The following is a 20,778-nucleotide window of genomic DNA, read 5'->3' as shown; positions in this document are numbered from 1 at the left end:
AAGGCACACACCACCATCGACATAGGAAGAGGCAAGCACCTGGAGGCTCTTTCATTTCTCTGGTCGTCACACAGTATCTCAGAAGGTCAGAGCTAGAAGGAGGAGCTACTTGGTAGGATGCTTGTAGCCTGTTTAAATAGTGACAATAGCTCGCGCTGTGCCTTTAAGAGACCCCTTTAAAGGACAGCACATTATCACAAGAACTGCAAATCCCAGAGTGTCCTGTGGAGGTCTCTTTTCTCTACACATTTGGGATCTTTATCCTCTGCTAAAATGCCAATAGAAGCCGACTACATTTCCCAGAAGACTGTGTGGAACGCGGCCGGCTTTCCTTTTTTCCCCTGGTTGATTTCCCCATTTACGTCACGACCATGACACAATCTTCCGCTGTCCAACGTCCTTTCTCCTTTGGGCTAAGAAAGATACTACGCTTCCCAGCATACACAGCGCAGGTAAAGACTGCTTATACCACCATTTTCGCCAGAGTCCTTTTTCACAAGTCTGAAATGAGTATCCATGGCCTGCACACTACAACTCCCAAAAAGACCATAAATGTTCGTTTCATTTGTTTTTTGCCGCCATCTTGCCTGTAGTCCCCGCCCCATTCCCTTTTCCATTGTCTCCTCTGAAGAGAAAAGAGGTGGAGTCTGAAAAACTGCAACTCCCGTCGTGCCTTGCGCTATCGTATGGCTTTTGATATTGGTAGTGGGTGAGACACATATAGACACAGCTAAAAAGAGGCGGTGAGGAGAATGTCAATCTCAGTTGCCATCTTGGTTGTAGTCTTATCCCTTTTCCGGGTTCGTTGTCTTTAAGTATTGCTGCAAGCTAGCGGACTACTATTCCTATCGCACCCCGCGCGACAGGCGAGCCAGTTAGTTCCTCTACCGCCATTTTGCACGTAGTCCTTATCCATCTTCACCTTTCCATTGTTCCTGACAGGGAGAACTGGAAAGGAGAGGAAGTAGACGAATTGCGACTCCCGGTCATGTCCCACACGCGCAGAGGGTTTTAGAGGGAAAGAGGCTGAGATATCTTGGAGTGGAGGGCGGAGGAAGATGCCATCTTGTTTGTAGTCTCTGTTCTTGTTCCAGTTCTGTGTTCCCCAATGAAACTCTCAGGGCCTGTCGGAATACAACTCCCATCGTCCTTGGTTTGCAGGGAGGTCCCCAGCCGGGCCCGTTGACCGCCATCTTCTATGTAGTTTTTGCCCTTTCCGGCGTTCCATTGTCTTCCACGATTGCGTCGAAGGCTAGAAGACTACAATATCCGTCGTGCTCCGCGCGCCTCAGTCCAGGAAGGTGGAGGTGTAGGGGGAAAGGGGGAGGGGTTGGCCTGGAAGAAGGAGGGAGGGAGGGAAAGAGGGAGGGAAGAAGGAGGAGAGAAGGAGGGGGGAGGAGAGGAGGAAGGAGGAAGGAGCTGAGGAGGGATGAGAGAGGCGGCTGGGGCCCGGGGCCGGAGCAGCGCGGGGCCAGGGGGCCGGGGGGGCTGAGACACCCCAACTGCCCCCTCCCCCCTCCCCTCCCCCTCCCTCCTTCCCTCCCTTCCTCCTACTCGAGGGGGGTTTTATTCAAATTTATTTAAATTTATTTCTTCTTAGGGGCGATTGCGGGGGAGGGGGGTGGGGGGGCTCACGGGCCGGGGTGGGCGGGGCCAGAGTCGCTTCCTTCACCCCCCCCTCCCCTCCCCCCCTTCCCTGCCAGGGAGGGGGTCACAGGAGGGTGGAACGGGCTCGGGGGAGGGGGGGAAGGTTAAGGTGACCCCCCCTCCCCTCCCCAGGAACTAGCGGTGGGAAGGGCCTGGACCCTGGGAAACGGGGAGGGGGGGTGGGCCTGGACCTCAGGAGCAGCTGGAAGGGGGCTAGGGTGGTTGGGAAGGAAAGGTGGGAGTTAACAGGCCAGAGCCACTTAGGAGGGAAAAAGATAGGAGTCACTGAAGCAGGGAAGAGGGAAGAGTTTGAACCCCTAAACCAAGAGACACTGCCAAGGAACCCAGGAACCTGAGACTTGGGGGTGGGGCTGCAGAGCTGAGTCCCCCCAAAGCAGGGACTCTCTCCTGGAAACCTAGAACCAAAACCAGTTGGAGGGCCTCCCCTCCGAGGGGATCCACGCCTGAGCACCCCAATAGGTGCTTTCACCTATCTCTACCCACTGCCCCAGCCTCTAGGAGAGGCTGTGCAGCCTCAGGGGGCCGTGGACCCCGGAGTTCTGAGCACCCAGCGCCCTCTGTCCCCTGTCCCCCCTGCTGATGGCCGACGACCCACCGGGAGCTTCCGAGAAGGGAGAGATGGCTCCTGGGACACGTGTGAGGTGGGTTGATGCCTCCTTTCTTCCTTCTGTGCTCCCCACGAATCTAGATTTCTTTCCCATCTCCTTCAACTGATCTTTAGCTCATCTCCGACTCTTTCCAGGCCCCCTCATTATCTCTGACTTTACCATGGGGCCATTCCCCATATGCCCAGGATCTGAGGTACTGGCTGCCTTCATACCAACTTTAACTTCACTCCGTAGTCCTCCTTGTCATTTTACACTCCTGTAGGATTTATATCCTCCTCATGGGTCTTGGCTCACCCTTGGAAATCCTTAGAATTTTTCCTAATTTCATTTTCTCCTCTTTTATGGACTAGATTGAGCTAGAGATCCCTAGAGAATTAAGGAAATTTGGAAACCTAGGGGAATAAGGAAGGGAGCTGGGGAACGCCACAGAGGGGAAGGGGGGTGGAAAACTCCCAGCAATCAGAGATTTCTGTATGGGATCTTGGAGAATCTGATTACTATGTAAAAGGAAGTTCAAGGGGTTTCTGCATAATCAGGAGCAGAAAACCATGTGAGGTCAGATTGGATTCTGAAATTTTTGAGTCTGGGTGATTGCCTAGGTAAACTGAAGAGTCTGAAGGTAGGAAGTGTAGGTTCTGTGAAGGAGCCTGGTGTCTTGGAATCTGGGCAGAGGAGAGTTTACAGTATCGTGAGTATCTTTTTCTAGTCAGGAGCGTTCTAGGGAGTCCAAGACTCAAGGAGAAGGATAGTAGAAGAGACCCAGGTATCTTGTGGTCAAGGGATACTATCATATAGGGTCTGGGGAGATGTACGTGAGGATTAGGCTTCTTGGAGAGATAGAACCTTATTGAGGACCAGAAAATTTTTGAGAGAGATGTCAGAAGATGAGGTGGGATCCTAATCTTAAAAGCTTCCTGAGGATTGGGTTGAGGAGAGAGATTTGTGGGCAAAATCTAGCTTGTTTTTATGGTAGGGTTGGATGGAGGGGGGGAGTGTGGAACTCACAGCCTGGGATCAGAGGGGACCTTGGAGGTATATCTGGGAATTTCAGGTTGGGGAGAGCCTGGGGAGAGCTGCATTTGGAGATCGAGGGGAAGAGTCAGGAGCTTCCTGAGGTAACCTCCATTGGGATGTCTTGGCCTTCCTGGGGAGTTTCAAGGTGGGAGTATCAGAGGAGACTGGGCATCACTAATGGGCTCTCCAGGGAAGGGAGGCACTGAGGAAGGTGAGGGGTGGATCAGAGGTCTGGAGGCTGAGGGATCAATGGATCAATTGCAGAACTCTGAGGAGTAGAGGGACATTGGGTGTGGACTGAATGTGGTGGCCTTTGGCCTCCAGGAGGGAGGGAGGGCAGAGGGAGGATCTGACTGAAGAACAACCATGGGGATTTTTGACTAGGGCTCCCAGATTCTATTATATCCTCTGCAGAACAGAGCTGGACAGAGGCTATTGTGGAGACAGTGAAGGGAGTAGAGAAAAGAGCTGGGCTGACCATTCCTGACACTTCTCTTCCTCATACAGCCCTCGGCGTTGCTGACGCCCCCAATGTCGTCCAGCGGCCGGGGGCCGGGGGCCGGAGCGCGCAGACGCCGAACCCGCTGCCGGCGCTGCCGGGCCTGTGTACGCACCGAGTGCGGGGACTGCCACTTCTGCCGGGACATGAAGAAATTCGGGGGTCCCGGGCGAATGAAGCAGTCCTGTCTGCTCCGCCAGTGTACTGCTGTAAGTCTTGCCTTCCTCTGACCCTCAACCCATCAGTTGACTTGCTTGGGCTACCTCAGTCCACTAGGCCATTTCTGGGCCTCCCATTAGACTGGCTTATGCTCTTATTGATCTCAAGTCAGCTGCATTTAGGAGCTGTTATCAGCTGATGAAACATCTTTTCCCTGACTGACTCAGAGAAAGCCTCAGTTTCCTTTTCAGGTTATTTGCTGATGCTTTCTCTCCATAGAGCAGACCACTGCTGAGCACTGGCCCAGAGCTTAGGGTGTGGGGATAGTCTTTGTCACCGGAATGGCTTGATCCAGGACCAGCTGTAAGGAGCTCCCAATCCAGAATCTTTCCCCTTCAGGGCCTTCCCCGGCAAGATTGGTGGGGAGGTGTTACATGTGGTAGATTTGCTCGCTGAGAGTCTTCTCCAGTAACTGCTGCCCAGATTCCGGCTCTTCAGCTTTTATAGCTGTATTCTACTCTTATGACTTCTCTTCCCTCTTTGGTTTCCCTTCTCTTTTTTGGTCTCTTCCTTGCCCATCCCTGCCCTTCAGTTTCCTATTGTCCACTTCCTCCTGTCTCCCTTTTCCCTACCCTTTCTCCAGATCACACCCTCAAGGCAGCTGGATGTCTTCCCCACTCTTCCGCAGAAGCTGTTGCATCTCCGTGCTGGGTCACCTATCCCAGGGATGGCTTTTGGGTCTCTTTTCTTTTTTTTCTCCCACTCTTTCCCATGTTGGGCCTTTCTGGCAAATCCCAACACCTCCAGACTCTCAGTTGGGGCTACTTTCCTCCCCAGAGCCACACTGTTATATCCTTCCTTCTGCTTTTTCTCAGATCCCTCCATATCAACCAGCTACTGCTGCTGCCTGTTCAGAAACCTTTGGGTGCCTCTGTTAGACTCAGCCACTCTCTCCATTCATCAGAGTCAGCCACAGTTTATTTTGTGCCCTAATTCAGTTCAGCAGACATTTACTAATTAACTACTAGGTTCTTGAAGGATATTTCCTTCTCTCCACCTCAGTCATTCATAACTGTTTGATCAGCCACTGGTCCTTTCTTTTCCTGGGTCCTGTGAGGGGCTGCCTGACTGTAACCCTGACTTGGCTCTCTTGCCTGCAGCCCGTGCTGCCCCACACAGCTGTGTGTCTGCTGTGTGGAGAGGCTGGAAAGGAGGATACAGTGGAGGGAGAAGAAGAGAAATTTGCTCTGAGCCTCATGGAGTGTACAATCTGCAATGAGATCGTCCACCCAGGCTGTCTCAAGGTAAGTTTTTTGAGATTGAGGAGGGTGGCTTGGACCAGAGCAGAAAAGCTACAAAATGCTTAGTGTAGGGAGGGGGCACCTGGGGAGGTATGAGAAGAGTTTGGGAAGCAGAGCTGGGGCCGACTGGAGAAGAGGATAGAAGAGGGAAAGAAACTTGGGGCAACATGTCACACAGAGGGGTTAGCCTAGAGGTGAGCACAGAACCCCCTCTTCCCTTTATGTTTCTACCAGATGGGAAAGGCCGAGGGTGTCATCAACACGGAGATCCCAAACTGCTGGGAGTGTCCTCGTTGTACCCAGGAAGGCAGGACCAGCAAGGTAGGGTGGGGCGGAATAAAGAGTGACTTGGCTTCTCCTCTCCACTGGCTGGCCAGGAGGCTGGAACTCTGGGTGGGAAGTATTTGGAAGAAATGGGGACAGAGGATGGATCTTCACCTCTTCTCCCCTACCCTAGGATTCTGGGGAGGGGCCTGGACGAAGAAGAGCTGACAATGGGGAGGAGGGGCCAGGGCTGGGAAGCGGCTGGAAGCTAACCGAGGAGCTACCACCACCCCTCCCCCGACGAAAAGGCCCTCTGCCTCCAGGGGCTCCCTCGGAGGATGGCCCTGGACCTCACAAGCGGAAAGAGAGAGAGGTGGGGAATGAACCCCCCACACCTAGGAAGAAGGTAAAGGCCGGGGGGATCAGGCCCTCTGAGGGCCAGGTAGAAGGGATTCTGGAGGATGTAGTCCTGATGACAAAAAGGGACGAAGGATTGGGAGTCAGCACTTTGTGGGCTCCCTGTGGGATTTCTGGGAGATGTAGTTCTAGAGCTGGAATATTGTTTAAGGGATGGGTGGGGAAATGGGGGAGGGCGGAGCATGCTCAGTGTGGTTTGTAGGAGTCTGGGAGGTATAGGTGAGGGAGGGGGCGGTAGGGGAACTCCAGGGAGTAGGGGAGTAATTTAGACAGAGTTGGAGAGGAGGAGAGAGCATGCTCAAGTTGGCTCCTAGGGAGGAGGAAAAAGGAGGGGCTGGAGAGGGCCTGAGTAGGAAGAAAGAAGAGCAGGAGCATGCTCAGTGGAAAGGAGACGGTATGATTGAAAGGTGAGCATGCTCAGAGTCTTGTCTGGGATGGGGGCTTCTGGGATTTGTAGTCCAAGGTAGGGGCAGAAACTTGAGTTTTACAGGGGCTAAAGGGCCTAACAGAGTTTCTTTACTTTCTACACTACCACCATCCCACCCACCTGAACAGATAAAAGGAGGAAGAGAGAAGCACCTGAAGAAGGTGAGTGGAATGGATGATTGCCTTTTCCTTTTGAGGCCTCATCGAATTGGAACTGGGGTGTCCTATTCTGTCCCACCTTAGCCTTGCAAGGGCTCTGGATGAAAGCCAAGATGTTATAGCTTTCTACCTTGGGGCAAGATCCTAAGAGCTAAAAGCTTGGGTGGGAGGGAAATCATCTCTTTTACCCACAGTGGAAATAAAAATGTCAGCTGCTTGTTTTTCAACTAGTTCCAGGCACTTGGAGAGGAGAGGGATGAGAAAGACAGTGAAGCGGGATGAGGTCGAAGAATTGTAAAGCTCGGATTCCTAGAGCTAAAAGAAAGGGGGCCAGGCCATGGCACTGGGTTAGGATGGACAATTAATGTCCAAGAGCCCCACTCCACCCCCTTACCAGGGTAGCAGAGTAATCTTGGGCACATCACGTAACCTGGCTAGAGCTTGAGTTTTCTTCTATGTGACCTGGAGATAATAATACCTAAAGTGCCCAAGTCTCAGAGTTGTTGTGAGGGTAGGAAAATCACTACCTCCCTTAGCCTCGTTTTTGTAATCTGTGAAATGGGGACAATAGTACTTATACTACCCACTTTACACAGTTTTTGAGACTTTGTAAAGTAATGCCCTCTATAAATGTGAGCCACTACTAAGTGCTACATAAATGCAGGTGATTATTAATATACTCAGTTAGCCCAGTCCCTTCATGAGGAGACTGAAGCCTAAGAGAGCTTAAATGGCCAGCTACAGCTGTACAGCCACTTAGAGAAAGTCTTGGGCCTCTTGTTCTTCAATGTTCTCTGTGTACTGTTCCATGCTATTTCTTGTATTTTCATGGAAATGCAAGGCTGTCTGGTTCTTTTTCGACTCAACACCCTTGGCACGTCTTAGGGCAATCATTGAACAAATATTTCATTTGCTTTCTCTCCAGAAACCAAAGCCCCCTTCAGCATCTCCCGAGGGTCCTGCAGCCCCAGCCCCTTCCCCACAGCGGGAAAAGCTGGAGCGTTTCAAGCGGATGTGCCAGTTGCTTGAGCGGGTGCCAGACACTTCATCGTCTTCCTCAGACTCAGATTCAGATTCAGACTCATCAGCTACATCCCTCAGTGAGGATGAGGCCCCTGGGGAGGCTCGAAATGGGCGCCGGCCCCCCAGGGGCAACTCTGGGGAGAAGGAGAACAGGGGTGGCCGTCGGGCCTGGCGGCCTGGGAGTGGGGGCCCTCTGCTGAGCTGGCCCTTAGGTCCTGCACCCCCACCCCGCCCCCCACAGCTTGAGCGACATGTGGTGAGGCCACCACCACGAAGCCCAGAGCCTGATACCTTGCCTTTGGTAGCGGGGCCTGACCACCCTCTACCACGGGCTGCCTGGCTCCGAGTCTTCCAGCACCTTGGGCCCAGAGAATTGTGTATCTGCATGAGGGTCTGCCGGACCTGGAGCCGATGGTGAGTGGGTCCTTGGATAGTGTATTACAGAGGTTGGAAGGTGAGTCCCTGCCCTCAAGAAGCTTGTATTCCACTGGAAGAAGTAGGACAAGGTTGATGATGGGTGGAAAAACTAGTATAATTCAAGGTAGGGAGTATGAATTGGGTTACAGAAGAGAATATTGCTTTCTAGAAAGGAGAGTGTATTTTTTTTTTTAGTGAGGCAATTGGGGTTAAGTGACTTGCCCAGGGTCACACGGCTAGTAAGTGTTAAGTGTCTGAGGCCAGATTTGAACTCAGGTATTCCTGACTCCAGGGCCATCTAGTTGCCCCAAGGAGAGTGTATTTTCACTCGGAGAGATCATGGAAAACTCACAGGAAAGGTGGCATCTGAGCTGAACTTTGAAGGAAGATAAAGATTCTGAAGGGCAAAGGAGGGGATTGGGTTGGGGATGGCAGCTTAAGTTCAAGGAACTCAATTCCAATTTGGATCATAGAACACAGGAAGGAGGGTTAATTTGAAATAAAGCTGGAAAGTTAGATGAGAGCCAGATTACATAAGACCTAAATGTCAAGATGAGGAGTCTGTATTTTATCCTAAAGGCAATAGGGATCCACTGAATTTATTTATTTATTTTTTAAGCAGGAAAATAATTTGGTCAGATCTCTGTTTTAAAGAGATTATTTCGGCAATAGTGTGAAGGATGAATTAGATGAGGGGAGAGGCTAGAAATAAATAAATTAAGAGCTATTACACTAGTCCAGACAAAAGGTGATGAGGGCCTGAACTGGGATGATATATGTGTGGAGAGGGAAGGAGATGGATGTGAAGGATGCCATGGAGGTAGAATCAGTAGAACTTCACATCCGAATGCATGTGGGAGAAAAGGTAGGGGAAAGAATCAAAGAGAATTCCTTTAGTGTTTCAAATCTGTGTGACTTGGAGGATGGTGAAACCATCAACAGAAAAAGAGAAGTTGGAATTAGGGGTGGTAGGGACATGATTTTAGTCTAGGACAAGTTGAGTTTGAGGTACCCTTAGGCCAGATGTGTCAAACATGAGGCCCAGGTGGCCACACTATGGCCTGCAATACTCCTGAGTGCAGCTGAAACCATATTGAAACATAATCGGGAGGGGGCAGCTAGGTGGTGCAGTGGATAAAGTACTGGCCCTGGATTCAGGAGGATCTGAGTTCAAATCTGGCCTCAGACACTTGACACTTACTAGCTGTGTGACCCTGGGCAAGTCACTTAACCCTCATTGCCCCTCAAAAAACCAAAAAGAACCCTGCCCCCCAAATTATTAGTGACTTTTAAGGAGTAATTTCAGTAGAGTGGTACAAGGACTTGAGAAATGAATGAATATTTGGTGAGGAACCAGAGGCAGGGAGTATAAACTGCTCTGAGAGTTGAGCAGGGAGGTGATGTCAGATCAAGGAACAGGTTTTTAAAGCTAGTCAATAAACATTTATTCAACACCTACCATGTGCCTGGCACTGTGCTAAGCACTGCTAGAGGAGACCTAAGCATACCTGTAGGCACTGGGGACTGAACTCAGAAACTGAAAAAAGAAATGGTTGATTAAGGGAAAACTCCTGAAGGAGACTGGATGAAGGGCTCATATGAAGAGATTAGCTTTGGTGAGGAGAAAGGCCTTTGAGACTGAAACAAAGGAATGGAGAAAGATGGTTTTGAAGTTTGGAGGAGGAAAAATGAGGGTAGATATGATAGAGAACCTCAGTCTTCTCAGTGAAGCGTGAGGCAAAATCATGTGCTTCTAGAGATGGAGTGGAGACTTAAGAAAAGTTTGGACCAGCTATTCTAGGAAGGGTAGATAGATAGAGTCATTCAGAGATGAACAAAAAGGTGGTCACAAGCTCTTATTGAAGTTAGCTAATGTGGATTAATAGGGAACTCAGCATGGCTTTATAACTTCCTCCAGCAGTTTTGAGCAGCTTGGAAATAGAAAGAAGGAAGGTATTTAGTGAGGGGGAACCAAAAGTCACCAAATGTGAACACCACAGAGACGAGAGGGAAAGGGATTTGAGGACGAAGGACAATATCTTTTAGAACTTGTTAACTAAAGATTCTCAATGGAGTGAGATCAGCACAGAGGTGAAGTATAGAAAACAAGGAAGGATCATGGGACCAGAGGTCACCATCAAGATAAAGAACAGGTTTAAGAGGTTCAGTAAGAGATGTGGAAGGACAGGGGATTGTGATCCTCTGAGGAATTTCAGAATTCAAGGCCTTTAACAATCCTGGGCGATGTTAGGTTCTACTCTTGATGGTGGCTGAGGGAGAGGAGAGAATGGGGAATTCTGGGGATTGAGGACTTTGATAAACTAGGAGGCCAGGATGTTCACAGGGTCATTAACATAAATATTGATGTCACCAGGGACAAGGAAGAGGCATTCTGGGTAGTGGGGAGGGACTTCTACCTCCACTAAGCTCATTGAGAAAGGAGGGAGAGTGATTTAGAGGTTGGTATGTGTAATGATTGGAGTGACGCCACCTGCTGGAGAGTTACTGTAGGGAAGCTCCGCCATGAGGAGAAGGCGTCTGAGGGCAAGCCATGTGGCTTAGAAGTCAGTTCCTTGGCGTCAGGAAGTGATGTTTGCTCGTGGGTACTGTCTATCAAAGCTACCGGCCAATTAGCTTGGAGCTGGCGGGGGAGGAATAGGCTGTTTCAGTTTTCAAGGAGAGACTTCTGGAAGGAAGGAGGAACCTATGGGTGCTTTTTTGTTCCTGACTTTGCCATGGCAGGTCAGATGATGGGGTCTCTTAGAAGTAATTAGATTTTTACCTTTCTCTCTGATCATTAGATCCTAATGCTCTTTAATAAATACTTAAAAGTTTAAACTCTTGCTAAAGCTTCTAATTTATTGGTGACCACTCATTAGATATTTTTAGACAGACTAGCTAGAATTTTTAGCCCCTTACAGAAGGAATAGGAAAAAAGCACCTAGGCAAGTGCTGGAGATGGATAATGTGAAGGACTTATTAAGTCCATGCTATGGTAGAGGTAGTATAAATAGCAGATAGAGTTGGCTTCATCGTTGAGGAAGACCTGGGTTCAAACCCACCCCCTGCCTCATACTTGTTGTGTGACCCCGAGCAACCTCTTAGAGCTCCAGGGAGCTCTCTGAGACCATCATTGCAGACAAAAGAGCAGGTTTCTTTTGGTAGAAGAAATTAGAGAAAAATCTTCACTGAGAACACTGTATACCAATAAAACCACAGCTCCAGGGAAAAAATGTGCAAGGCCCCTCAGCTCTGCCTACTCTCTGCTATTTATTATGGATACAAAGAGGAATAAGACATGGTCTCTTCCCTCTAGAAGATAGGATACGGGGGCAGATAACTATCAGAGATACCAAAGAAGGTTGATACACCCCATAAGTAAGAAATTGCTTAAGTCTGGGCTCTGCTACTTCACTATTTTAATAGACATTCATTAGCTGTGTGACCTTAGGTAGGCTATTTTCTGGGCCTCAGTTACCTGCTCTGTTAAATAAGGTGGTTGGACTAAATGATCAATGACCTTCAAAGTCCCTTCCAGTTCTACAGTCTGATTGTTACATTGGCTTGGGAGTTCAGGGAAGACTTCATGAGGAGAGGGTATTGAATATAAGAGTGACTGGAGAGAAGTAATTGAAGATAAAGCTAGAAAGGGGCAAGATTGTGGAGGGCATTGAATGCTGGCCTAAGGAGTTTGGACTTTGTTTTAAGTAGGTAAAGCGATTTGAGGTTTTTGAGTAAGGAAGTGATTTAGATTAATCTGGATGAATTAACTTTTAGGAGAGAATAAGGGCTACTGTGATAGCCTTGGAAAGAAGCAACGTGGCCCTAAACTGAGGTCATAAATAGCACTGAAAGTTAAAAGGAGGATGGGTGTATGAGATTACAAGAGAATTGACAGGACTTGGCAAATGATTGAGTGTTGGGGAAAGGAGGAGTAAAAAGATGACTTCTGAGACTTGAATACCAGATGAATGGGAGAAATGATTCTCCATTAACAGAGATGGAGAAGTCAGGAAAGTGATTTGGTGGAATGACAGTGCATTTGACTTGTTAAGTTTGAGGTGCCTGGGGGACATCTAGGGAGATACGTCTAGCATGCATCTGGGCATCTCGGATGAGTGAGGACTGAAGATAGAGATTTGAGGATCATTAGGACAGCAGTGAATGCTGTTGGGTTGAAAGAATGTAGATGTAGAGAGCAGGATGGTGGGACAGTTTGGTAAGATTGTAGGGCTGTGTGAGCCGCTGGGTGCTCAGGCCCCCTTGGACGGGTGGAGTGGCTGCTGCTGCTCCCCCAAAGCTGGGCGGAGAAGTCGCTGGAGGGCCTTTCTTCTATAGTTCGTCTCTCCCTCTTCATAAGAGAGAGCATCCATTAGATCACTGGTCCATGGGGAGGAGGGAAAGGTGAGGGGTCAGAGGGAAGAAAGAACAGTGGCACAATGGCAAGAGTCCTGGGAGCCAGGACTTGTGTCAGGAGTCCAGGCTTAAGATTGGATGGGGCAATGAGATGATTTCCTGGAACACAGCTGAGCCTTGTTGTGGACTTTTGGTCTCTGTCTTCCCCTTGTGGCTCCCAGGTGCTATGACAAGCGTCTGTGGCCACGAATGGACCTGAGCCGAAGGAAGTCACTAACCCCACCAATGCTGAGTGGTGTGGTCAGGCGGCAACCCCGGGCCCTGGATCTCAGCTGGACAGGAGTGTCCAAGAAGCAGCTCATGTGGCTCCTGAACAGGCTGCAAGGTAGAAAGGTGGGGGGGGGGGAGCATTGATCCAAGGGAGCTCCCTGGGGCTGAGAGTTTGAACCTCTGCCCTGTTTCACAGGCTTGCAGGAGCTGGTGCTGTCGGGCTGCTCTTGGCTCTCGGTCTCAGCACTGGGCTCAGCCCCATTGCCTGCACTGCGGCTTTTGGACCTCCGTTGGATCGAGGATGTTAAGGACTCCCAGCTCAGGGAGCTACTGTTGCCTCCACCCGACACTAAACCAGGTGCTGCCTCTTAAAAGGCTCTAGTTCTCAGGCTCTTTCAAGGTGAAATCTCTCCCATTCCTATCTCCATCCTGTTCATTTATTCATCAAACACCAGTTGAGAATCTGCTGGGTGCAAGGCTCCATAGCCTATACAAAGACAAATAAGAACAGTCCTTTCCCTGATGGGGCTCACTTGTGTAGCTGAGAGAGGAGATCTGGACATGTATGACTGATACTAGATTGGATATGACCAATGCCATAAGAGATCCCAAAAACACTGCCATGGGGGGGTCCAAGGGAAGGCAAATTGCTTCAGTCTTGACTGCTTGGCAGAAGCTTGAGGAAATAGGTAGGATCTAAGCTGGAATTTAAAGGATGGGTCTGCTTTCAACAGGTAGACCTTAGGGGATGAGAATGGTGGTGAGAGCTTTAGGGAGGAATCCCAGGGAGCATCATTCTCATTCTCAAGTAAGGAAACTGGGGACAGGGGAGGCTAAATGTGGACTTTAGGTCACACAAATAATAAATATCAGAACTAGGTTTCAAGCATTCGTGTTGGGTCTCCAAACCTAATACATTTTCTTCCATTCCACTCAAATTCTAGGCAGACGGAATGGCATGAGTAAAGGGCAGCAGGTCTGTGTTTGAGAACTGGGATTCGATCAAAAAGACCTTAATTCTGTATGACACTTGAAATTTTCTAGGCATTTTCATATCCATTATCTTATTTGAACCTTACTCTGTAAAAAAGATAGAGCAAGCATTAATCGAATCAGAAAACTTCGAAGGTGGATAGAACCTCAGAAGTCATTCATCTAGTTGAATTCATACATGGAAAGGAAACCCCTTTGTAACATTCTCAAAAAATAGTCAATCAACTTCCTCTAAAAAAACCCCAATAATGGGAAACTCATTATTTCTCAGTGCTGGCCATTTCACTTTTTGAGAGCTTTTAATTGTTAGGGACTTTTCCTTATGTCAGACAGTACAAGCGTCACCTGTTTTTTTGTTATTTGTTTGTCTCCATCATGTCCACCTTTTTGTGACCCTGTTTGGGGTTTTCTTGGCAAAGATGCAGTGGTTTGCCATTTCCTTCCCCAGCTAATTTGACTGATGAGGAAACTAAAGCAAACAAAGGTGAAGTGAGTTGCCCAGGGTCACACAGCTAAAAAGTGTCTGAAGTCATATTTGAACTCAGAAGATGAACTCGGGTCTTCCTGACTCCCCTGTGCCACCTACATGCAAACAACAGTAACAAGTGTCAGTCATTAAGAACAAGCAAAGGGGGCAGCTAGGTGACACAGTGGATAAAGCACTGGCCCTGGATTCAGGAGGACCTGAGTTCAAATGCTGCCTCAGACACTTGACACTTACTGGCTGTGTGACCCTGGGCAAGTCACTTCACACTCACTGCCCTGCCAAAAAACAAACAAAAAAGAACTAGAAAAAACAGTCTGATTTCTCTTCCATGTGACAGTCTTTCAGAAACTTGAAGACAACTTTTATGCCCCTTCCCCCAACCCCGTTTAGTCCACTCTTTTCTAAGTTTAAAACATCTTTGGACTAATCTTTGTATGTCTTGATTTTGAGCCTCTCCTCCCCATCCTGATCATTCTCCGTTGGATACACGTCAGCTTGTTAATATTGTTGCTAGAATGGAGCATTTAGAACTGAACACAACATTCTAAATGCTGTCATACCATCCTAGACAGACTAGAAGCTTGCCAGTATAGTAGGTATGTGTTTCTAGTAAGGTAGCCTTAACTTGCACTAGTGTTTTTGGTTAGCAAACAATAAGCACTTATTAAGCATCTCCCTATGTGTGAGGCAATGTTCCAGGAGTTGAGGAAATATACAAAAGGGAGACCAAAAAGTGCCCTCGAGGAGTTAACATTCATCCTTTTACCTTGTCCTCTTTACACCAGAAGTGCTATCCTGCCTGAACACACCTATGGTATGAGAGCTTGCCAAGCCCTTTCTAAGGGCTGCTCATCCACCTTTGTTTGATGTCTATCTGTCACTCAACTCTCGAATGTAGCATGAACAGCAACTATGCCCTGGTAAAACCAGGCTGAGGCCTCAGACCCTTTGGTGAGTGAGGGGGGTGTCTACTTCAAGCATGTGAAGACTTCCCCTGGCAGAATGGACAGATGAAAGCAGTCTCTCCAGTGGCCATGAAGGCAGCTGAAGCAGGCTCCATGGAGCACTTAGAGCTTGGTCAGACATTGAAGACCGAGGTCACCCACTGCATCCCTGGCATCACCAGTTGTCTTGACTTTTGTCTCGCCACTGGACTTTGATGACCCTAGAAAAGAGAGTGAGGGTGATGACCTTGTGCAACCCTGCCTCACAGCAATCCAATTAATGGGCAAGTCAGGACATCACCCTGTAATGTTACAGTCCTCTTAGAAATGAGGAACAAACATTAACAATGAGCTTTCAGTCCACTAAAATCTCCAAGTTTTGTTATTTTTCCACACAAACTAGATCTGTGATCTGTTTGTGTTTCCTCCATCTAAACTTAATGCAGTTGTTTTGTTTTTTTTAACTAAGTTTAGAACATTAATTTTAGGTTGATAGGATTATCTGTTCTTTCCCCCTAAACGTTTAAAAATTATTATTGATATCTTAATATATCCCTCTTCTGCCCATCCTAGAAAGTCACCCTTTATAACAAAGCGGGGAAAAGGAAGAGAAAAAAAATAACCAACACATCAGCCAAGTATGACAGTTTATGTAGTATTCTATACCCATAGCTTCCCCCCTTAGCAAAGAAGGGAGGTACATTCTCAGATCTCTTCTTTAGGGCCAAGTTTGATCATAATAATTTCCCAACATTCAGTTTTGATTGTGTTGTTGCTGTTCTTTCCATTTATACTATTGCAGCCCTTGTATATGTTTGTTGTTTTCCTGGTTCTGATTTCTTCACTTTGTATCAATTTATATAAGGCTCCCATACTTTTTTATATTCATTTCTTTTTTTTTCTTTTTGAGGCAATTGGGGTTAAGTGACTTGCCCAGGGTCACACAGCTAGTAAGTGTTAAGTGTCTGATGTTGGATTTGAACCCAGGTCCTCCTGACTTCAGGGCCAGTGCTCTATCTACTGTGCCACCTAGCTGTCCCCCTTATATTAATTTCTTAAGGTGTGGTGTAACATTCTGCATATCCCTGTACTACAATTTGCTCAGCTATCTGCTTTGTTTCCATTTTTTTGCTACTACAAAAAGTGCTATCATAAATATTTTAGTGGATGTAAGTATTCATTGTATTTAGCGCCTTTCTTCTAATCTTTAACCTCTTTGGGATATGTGTCTCAGAGTGGACTTTTTCGTTAAAGGGTGTGGATGCTTTAGGCCCCTTCTTAGCATAGTTCTGAATTGTTTTCCAGAATGATCGAACCAATTCAGAACACCACCAACAGGTTACTAGTGCACCTGTGTTTCAAAAACTATTCCAACATCCACTGTGCTCATTTTTTTTCTTACTATCCCCATCTTTGCCAATTTGTTCAACATGAGGTAAATTTCAGAGTTGTTTTGATTTCCACTTCTCTTATTTCTTATGATTTAGAATATTTCACATGGTTGTTCATAGTTTTGCAGTTCTCTTTTATAGGTGAACCGAACTGCTCAGATCCTTTGCTCACTTGTCATTTGGGGGAAATGGCTTTTAGCCTTCTATGTTTGCATTAGTTCTGTTACAGCTCTTGGAAATCAGAACATCTCTTGAGAGATTTTGTCATTTGCTTAGGTGAAATCCATGTATACCAGAACTATGTCAGTCTGCCAGAAATGAGCTTAGTCTGTCAAAACTTCCTTCTGTGTCTTTAAAAACAAATATCATTGATGCCTTTCTTCTATACTACAGAATTTTCTTGATCTCTCTTTTCTCTACCCCAAACTAGATCTCTCCCTTATAAAAAAAGGAAAACAATTAAGCAGAAACAAGGGGCAATGGGACCGGGGTATGGCTTGTTTTGATAGAAGCCCATGTTTATTCAGTGATTGCTGCTTTCTTTTTTAAGAGCTTATTAAGCCATCCATTTAGTAATGAGCTCTAGAGTTTTTTCCAGGAACTGAAGTCTAGCTCACTAGCAAGTAGTTGTAAGCATCTGACTTCTCCTTTTTGGAAGCAGGCACACTGTTTACCGACCTCTAGTTTTCAGCAGGTTTCTTATCCTTTACAGTTTTTTAAGATTACCAGCGGCAACTCAGCAGTCATGTCTTCCTGTTCTTTCTTTCATTTCCCTGGAATTTAATGCATATGGGCCTGGTGATGACTAATAACTCATTGAGAGTAATATCTGGGTGCCCATTTCCTACCTCCTTACTCACCTTGAGTTTCTATGTTTCTTGGTGTAAAGATCATTCTCCTTGGTAGAGAAAAGCTGAAGTACAATAGGAATTGAGGAGTTCTACTTATTGCTTTATCTGTTAGCCCATTTTCCCTGAGCAATAGTCCTGTCCTTTTTGAAAATTTCCTTTCCTCTTACCCCCAACATGGCTTTAGCCCAGTTATTTGTAAGAAAACTGTGAGATTTAACATTGGATATTAGATCATAAATCTCCCCTCTTTAACCTTTCCCTTAATTTATCTCCCAGACTAGTAAATGGAAGAAGCTTCTGGTTTTCTAGTTAGAGCTTTTATTGTGTGGTAGTTACCAGGTGATGTTGATTAGAGGGATAGGAAAGTAGAAATACAAAACAAATAGTCTTAAGTCTAAGCTTAGTCTATATTCCATATAAAACTCACCAAAAGCCCAAGGCCACCTTTGGGGAGAGAGAGAGAGAGAGAGAGAGAGACCGAGTCAAGCGCGTGCTGCTAACTGCGAGCTGGGCCGAGTCGAACTCCAGTCAGCGTCTGTCTGTGCAGCGCAGCCAGGGGACCAGCAGAGCAGGAAAGAGCACCCATTTCCGTTCTCTCCTTGCCTTTTAAGCTCGCACCCCAGAAGTGGAGTGCTAGGCGGACTGGCGTGCGTAGCTCATGCCATTGGTCTCTTCCCCGAAAGGGTGGTCCTCAAAAAAAAAACTGGCATCTCTCCATTATCACTAACCGACTGTTAAAACTTTTTACCACAAAACTCAGGGTCATAGGAGTAAAGTGACTTGAGCAAGGATACAGGCTTTTCAGAGGTGAGACTAAAGCTTAGATCTCTGACTCACAGCTCACCCTTTTTTTTCTACTCCACCATATTCATAATTCAGCAAGTATTTGCATCACTCCAGTTGTGATCAGGCTGTTGACCACATCCTTGTCCTCAGATAGCTTTCAATGTAGTTGAATGTTTGGGAATTTTGCACTTGAAACATTACCATAGAATACCATATATAATTAGCTCAGGACCACACAAGTGATACAGCAAAGTGTGAAGCATTGTGGAAACAGAGAGATCACTTTGGCCTAAGCAGGATTTGGAGTGTTTGAGCCCGAAGAATGGCTAATAATAATTATCCCTCCCATCTGTGTAGGCCTTCATATTTTTCAAAACATCTTCATATCCATTTCTTATTTGAACTTCCTAATACCTTTCTGAGGAGGCAAAACAAGTTGTTTCCTGTAAAATTGTTTGTCTTTAAAATGAAGGGTTCCTACTGGATGATCTCTAAGGTCCAGGCCAACTCTTAAAAATTGCACACCTATTTTACAGATGAGAAACCTGCTCAGGGAGGTATAAAGACAATGATACAGTAGAGCTGAGACCAAGTCTTGGGGTTTTTTTCCCATTCCATCAGTTCTGTTAGAACTTAGCTGAGTGGAGAGGATGCCACAGGGTATTTGGAGTAGGGGAAGAGTGTGAGAAAGGTATGGCTGTTCCTTTCAGTAATTCACATCTTAATCTGTCCCTTCCAAGCTCTCTGGCACCTGTTCTTAAGTACCTATGTGTGTGTTGGGGTGGGAAGTGTCATTGCTGGGATTTCAGTTCATACCCTGAACTGAGGGAAGAGAGTAATGATCCATCTGGGGCCTGATTCCCTCTCCTGTACCTCTAGGCCAAACAGAGAGCAGGGGACGGCTGCAGGGGGTGGCTGAGCTGCGCCTGGCTGGCCTGGAGCTGACAGATGCATCCCTCCGCCTTCTCCTACGCCATGCTCCCCAGCTCAGTGCCCTTGACCTCAGCCACTGCGCCCATGTCGGAGATCCCAGTGTCCACCTCCTCACAGCCCCCACCTCCCCGCTCCGAGAGACCCTTGTTCACCTCAACTTAGCGGGTAAGCAACCCTCAACCCTTTCCATGCTCCCAGGAGCTCCTCAGCCCTCCTTAGTAGCTTTGCCCCCTCCCCAGAGTGAGTCCCATGTCAGCCACTGCCACCCTCAGGTTGCCACCGCCTCACGGATCACTGCCTCCCGCTCTTCCGCCGATGCCCCAGACTTCGACGCCTGGACCTTCGCTCCTGTCGCCAGCTCTCCCCTGAAGCCTGTGCCAGGCTGGCAGCTGCAGGTCCCCCTGGTCCCTTCCGATGCCCTGAAGAGAAGCTGCTGCTCAAGGACAGCTAGTGGGGTGCCCCCCAACTTCCCCCAGGACTTGCAAGCCCTTCTCTTGGGGCCCTTTTCCCCATTTCCCCAATCCACCCAGGGGCTGGGTCTCTCTACCTTCTGACTTGATTCTCCCACACAGAGACTCAAGAACAACCCCCAACCCCCTGCACTGATATATCCCTGGGGGTTCATGTCTTCCCCTTCCATGCCCCTGCCTACTTCATTGTCCTGGGGGGAAGTGGGGCAGAGGTACTGATTTGGGGGAGGGACTGGGGGGCTTGAAAGGAGGGGGGAAGTTTAGGGGGGCGGCATTTAGGTGGAGGGGATTGGGAATGTGGCTGGGGAAGGTTCTGGTGGTGGGGCAATCTGCACATTGCTAATGGGGATCCAGGGGGATGGGGAAGGCAGTGGGGGGAGGGGCGGTAAGCAGACAAACAGAAACTGAAGCATAAAGGGAACAAGGACCACATATTTGGGGGAGGGTGGGGGAGGGTTAAAAAGGGAAAACAGGAAGTGGGAAAAACGGGTGTCAGATTGAGGGCAGCTCAAAGGGAACAACTAAACTTGGGATTGGGGAAAGAGGGATGAGGTGAGGCTATAGAGGGAAGGAGGGGGATGGGAGCAAGCTATTGGGGGAGCATCAGGCAGGCCAAGGGCTCCCCCCTTCCCATCCTTATCACCCTAAGACTCTGTCCCTTCCTCTCCCCTCTCCAACTCTTGAACCGTCACTGACATGGCAGCTAATTGTGGAGGTGGGGGGAGGACAGGGGCCTTTACTGCTGTACAGGGAATCGGGGCCCTGCCAGGGGAGTGAGGGATCTCCAGACCACCCCACTTCCCTGAAAAATACTTGAACATTCATCTGTACTGAAGTGTTACTTGAACTTAGGGGACTTTGGGGATGGGGAGGTGGGAGTTGGGGGGGGGGGGAAGGGGTTGGGGAAGTTAATCAGTTTGGATTGGGTTGTTGGCAATTTGGACTGGGACATTCCCAGTCTTACTCTTACTGTATCTGTCCTCTCCCTCCTCCCCCAGGGGCCTGATGTCCAGTGATGGGGAGAAGGGACTCCCCAAAGCTGGTTATTGCCACCCCTTCTGTTGTCATGGCATCCCATTTGCCCAGGGAAATGCCACTTCTGGTTGCCAAGGAAATAGCAGCCAATGGACACACTCCCAAAGCCAGTGCCCCAGCTGGAAAGGCCCCTCTAGGTTGCCATGGGAACTTCCAGGGTTTTTTTTTTCTCCCTTTCTCCTCTCCTCTCTTTTACTCATCCCTGTCACTATAGTAACAGCCACTCCCCCTGAAACTCCACCCAAGAGGCGTGGCTCTGGGGGCTCTGCAGCTAGCTCCGCCCTATGGGTTTGTCCAGGGGAAGAAA

The 20,778-nt window shown here is 48.1% G+C and overlaps 1 protein-coding gene across 3 annotated transcripts; it reads left to right on the top strand.

Moving 5' to 3' along the window:
- The first annotated feature begins 1,671 nt into the window (after window positions 1-1,671).
- FBXL19 (F-box and leucine rich repeat protein 19) lies at window positions 1,672-19,668 on the top strand. Of its 3 annotated transcripts, XM_043977042.1 has the most exons (12): window positions 1,672-2,309; window positions 3,328-3,391; window positions 3,798-3,998; window positions 5,109-5,252; window positions 5,484-5,570; window positions 5,707-5,919; window positions 6,486-6,518; window positions 7,441-7,952; window positions 12,533-12,696; window positions 12,778-12,939; window positions 18,913-19,131; window positions 19,239-19,668. In XM_043977042.1, exons 1-12 carry the CDS (start codon window positions 2,248-2,250, stop codon window positions 19,415-19,417), a joined length of 2,040 nt encoding a protein of 679 aa, XP_043832977.1. In that variant the 5' UTR covers window positions 1,672-2,247; the 3' UTR covers window positions 19,418-19,668. The 3 variants fall into 3 exon arrangements, with proteins under 3 accessions (XP_043832977.1, XP_043832979.1, XP_043832980.1); XM_043977044.1 differs by lacking the exon at window positions 3,328-3,391 and having other exon boundaries at window positions 2,048-2,309; XM_043977045.1 differs by lacking the exons at window positions 1,672-2,309; window positions 3,328-3,391; window positions 3,798-3,998; ... (1 more) ...; window positions 5,484-5,570; window positions 5,707-5,919 and adding an exon at window positions 6,123-6,337.
- Window positions 19,669-20,778: the final 1,110 nt, after the last annotated feature.

The sequence above is a fragment of the Dromiciops gliroides genome, chromosome 1 (genome assembly GCF_019393635.1).
Source record: "Dromiciops gliroides isolate mDroGli1 chromosome 1, mDroGli1.pri, whole genome shotgun sequence".
Taxonomy (NCBI): domain Eukaryota; kingdom Metazoa; phylum Chordata; class Mammalia; order Microbiotheria; family Microbiotheriidae; genus Dromiciops; species Dromiciops gliroides.
This window is presented reverse-complemented; position numbering and strand designations above follow the sequence as displayed.

What these genes read in the sequence shown, in the direction of transcription:
- FBXL19 (XM_043977042.1), top strand. Translation starts at nt 2,248, where the DNA reads ATGGCCGACGACCCACCGGGAGCTTCCGAGAAGGGAGAGATGGCTCCT. An exon ending in TGCTCCGCCAGTGTACTGCT is followed by an intron (nt 3,999 to 5,108) that starts GTAAGTCTTGCC and finishes TCTTGCCTGCAG; the next exon opens with CCCGTGCTGCCCCACACAGC. An exon ending in TCCACCCGACACTAAACCAG is followed by an intron (nt 12,940 to 18,912) that starts GTGCTGCCTCTT and finishes CTGTACCTCTAG; the next exon opens with GCCAAACAGAGAGCAGGGGA.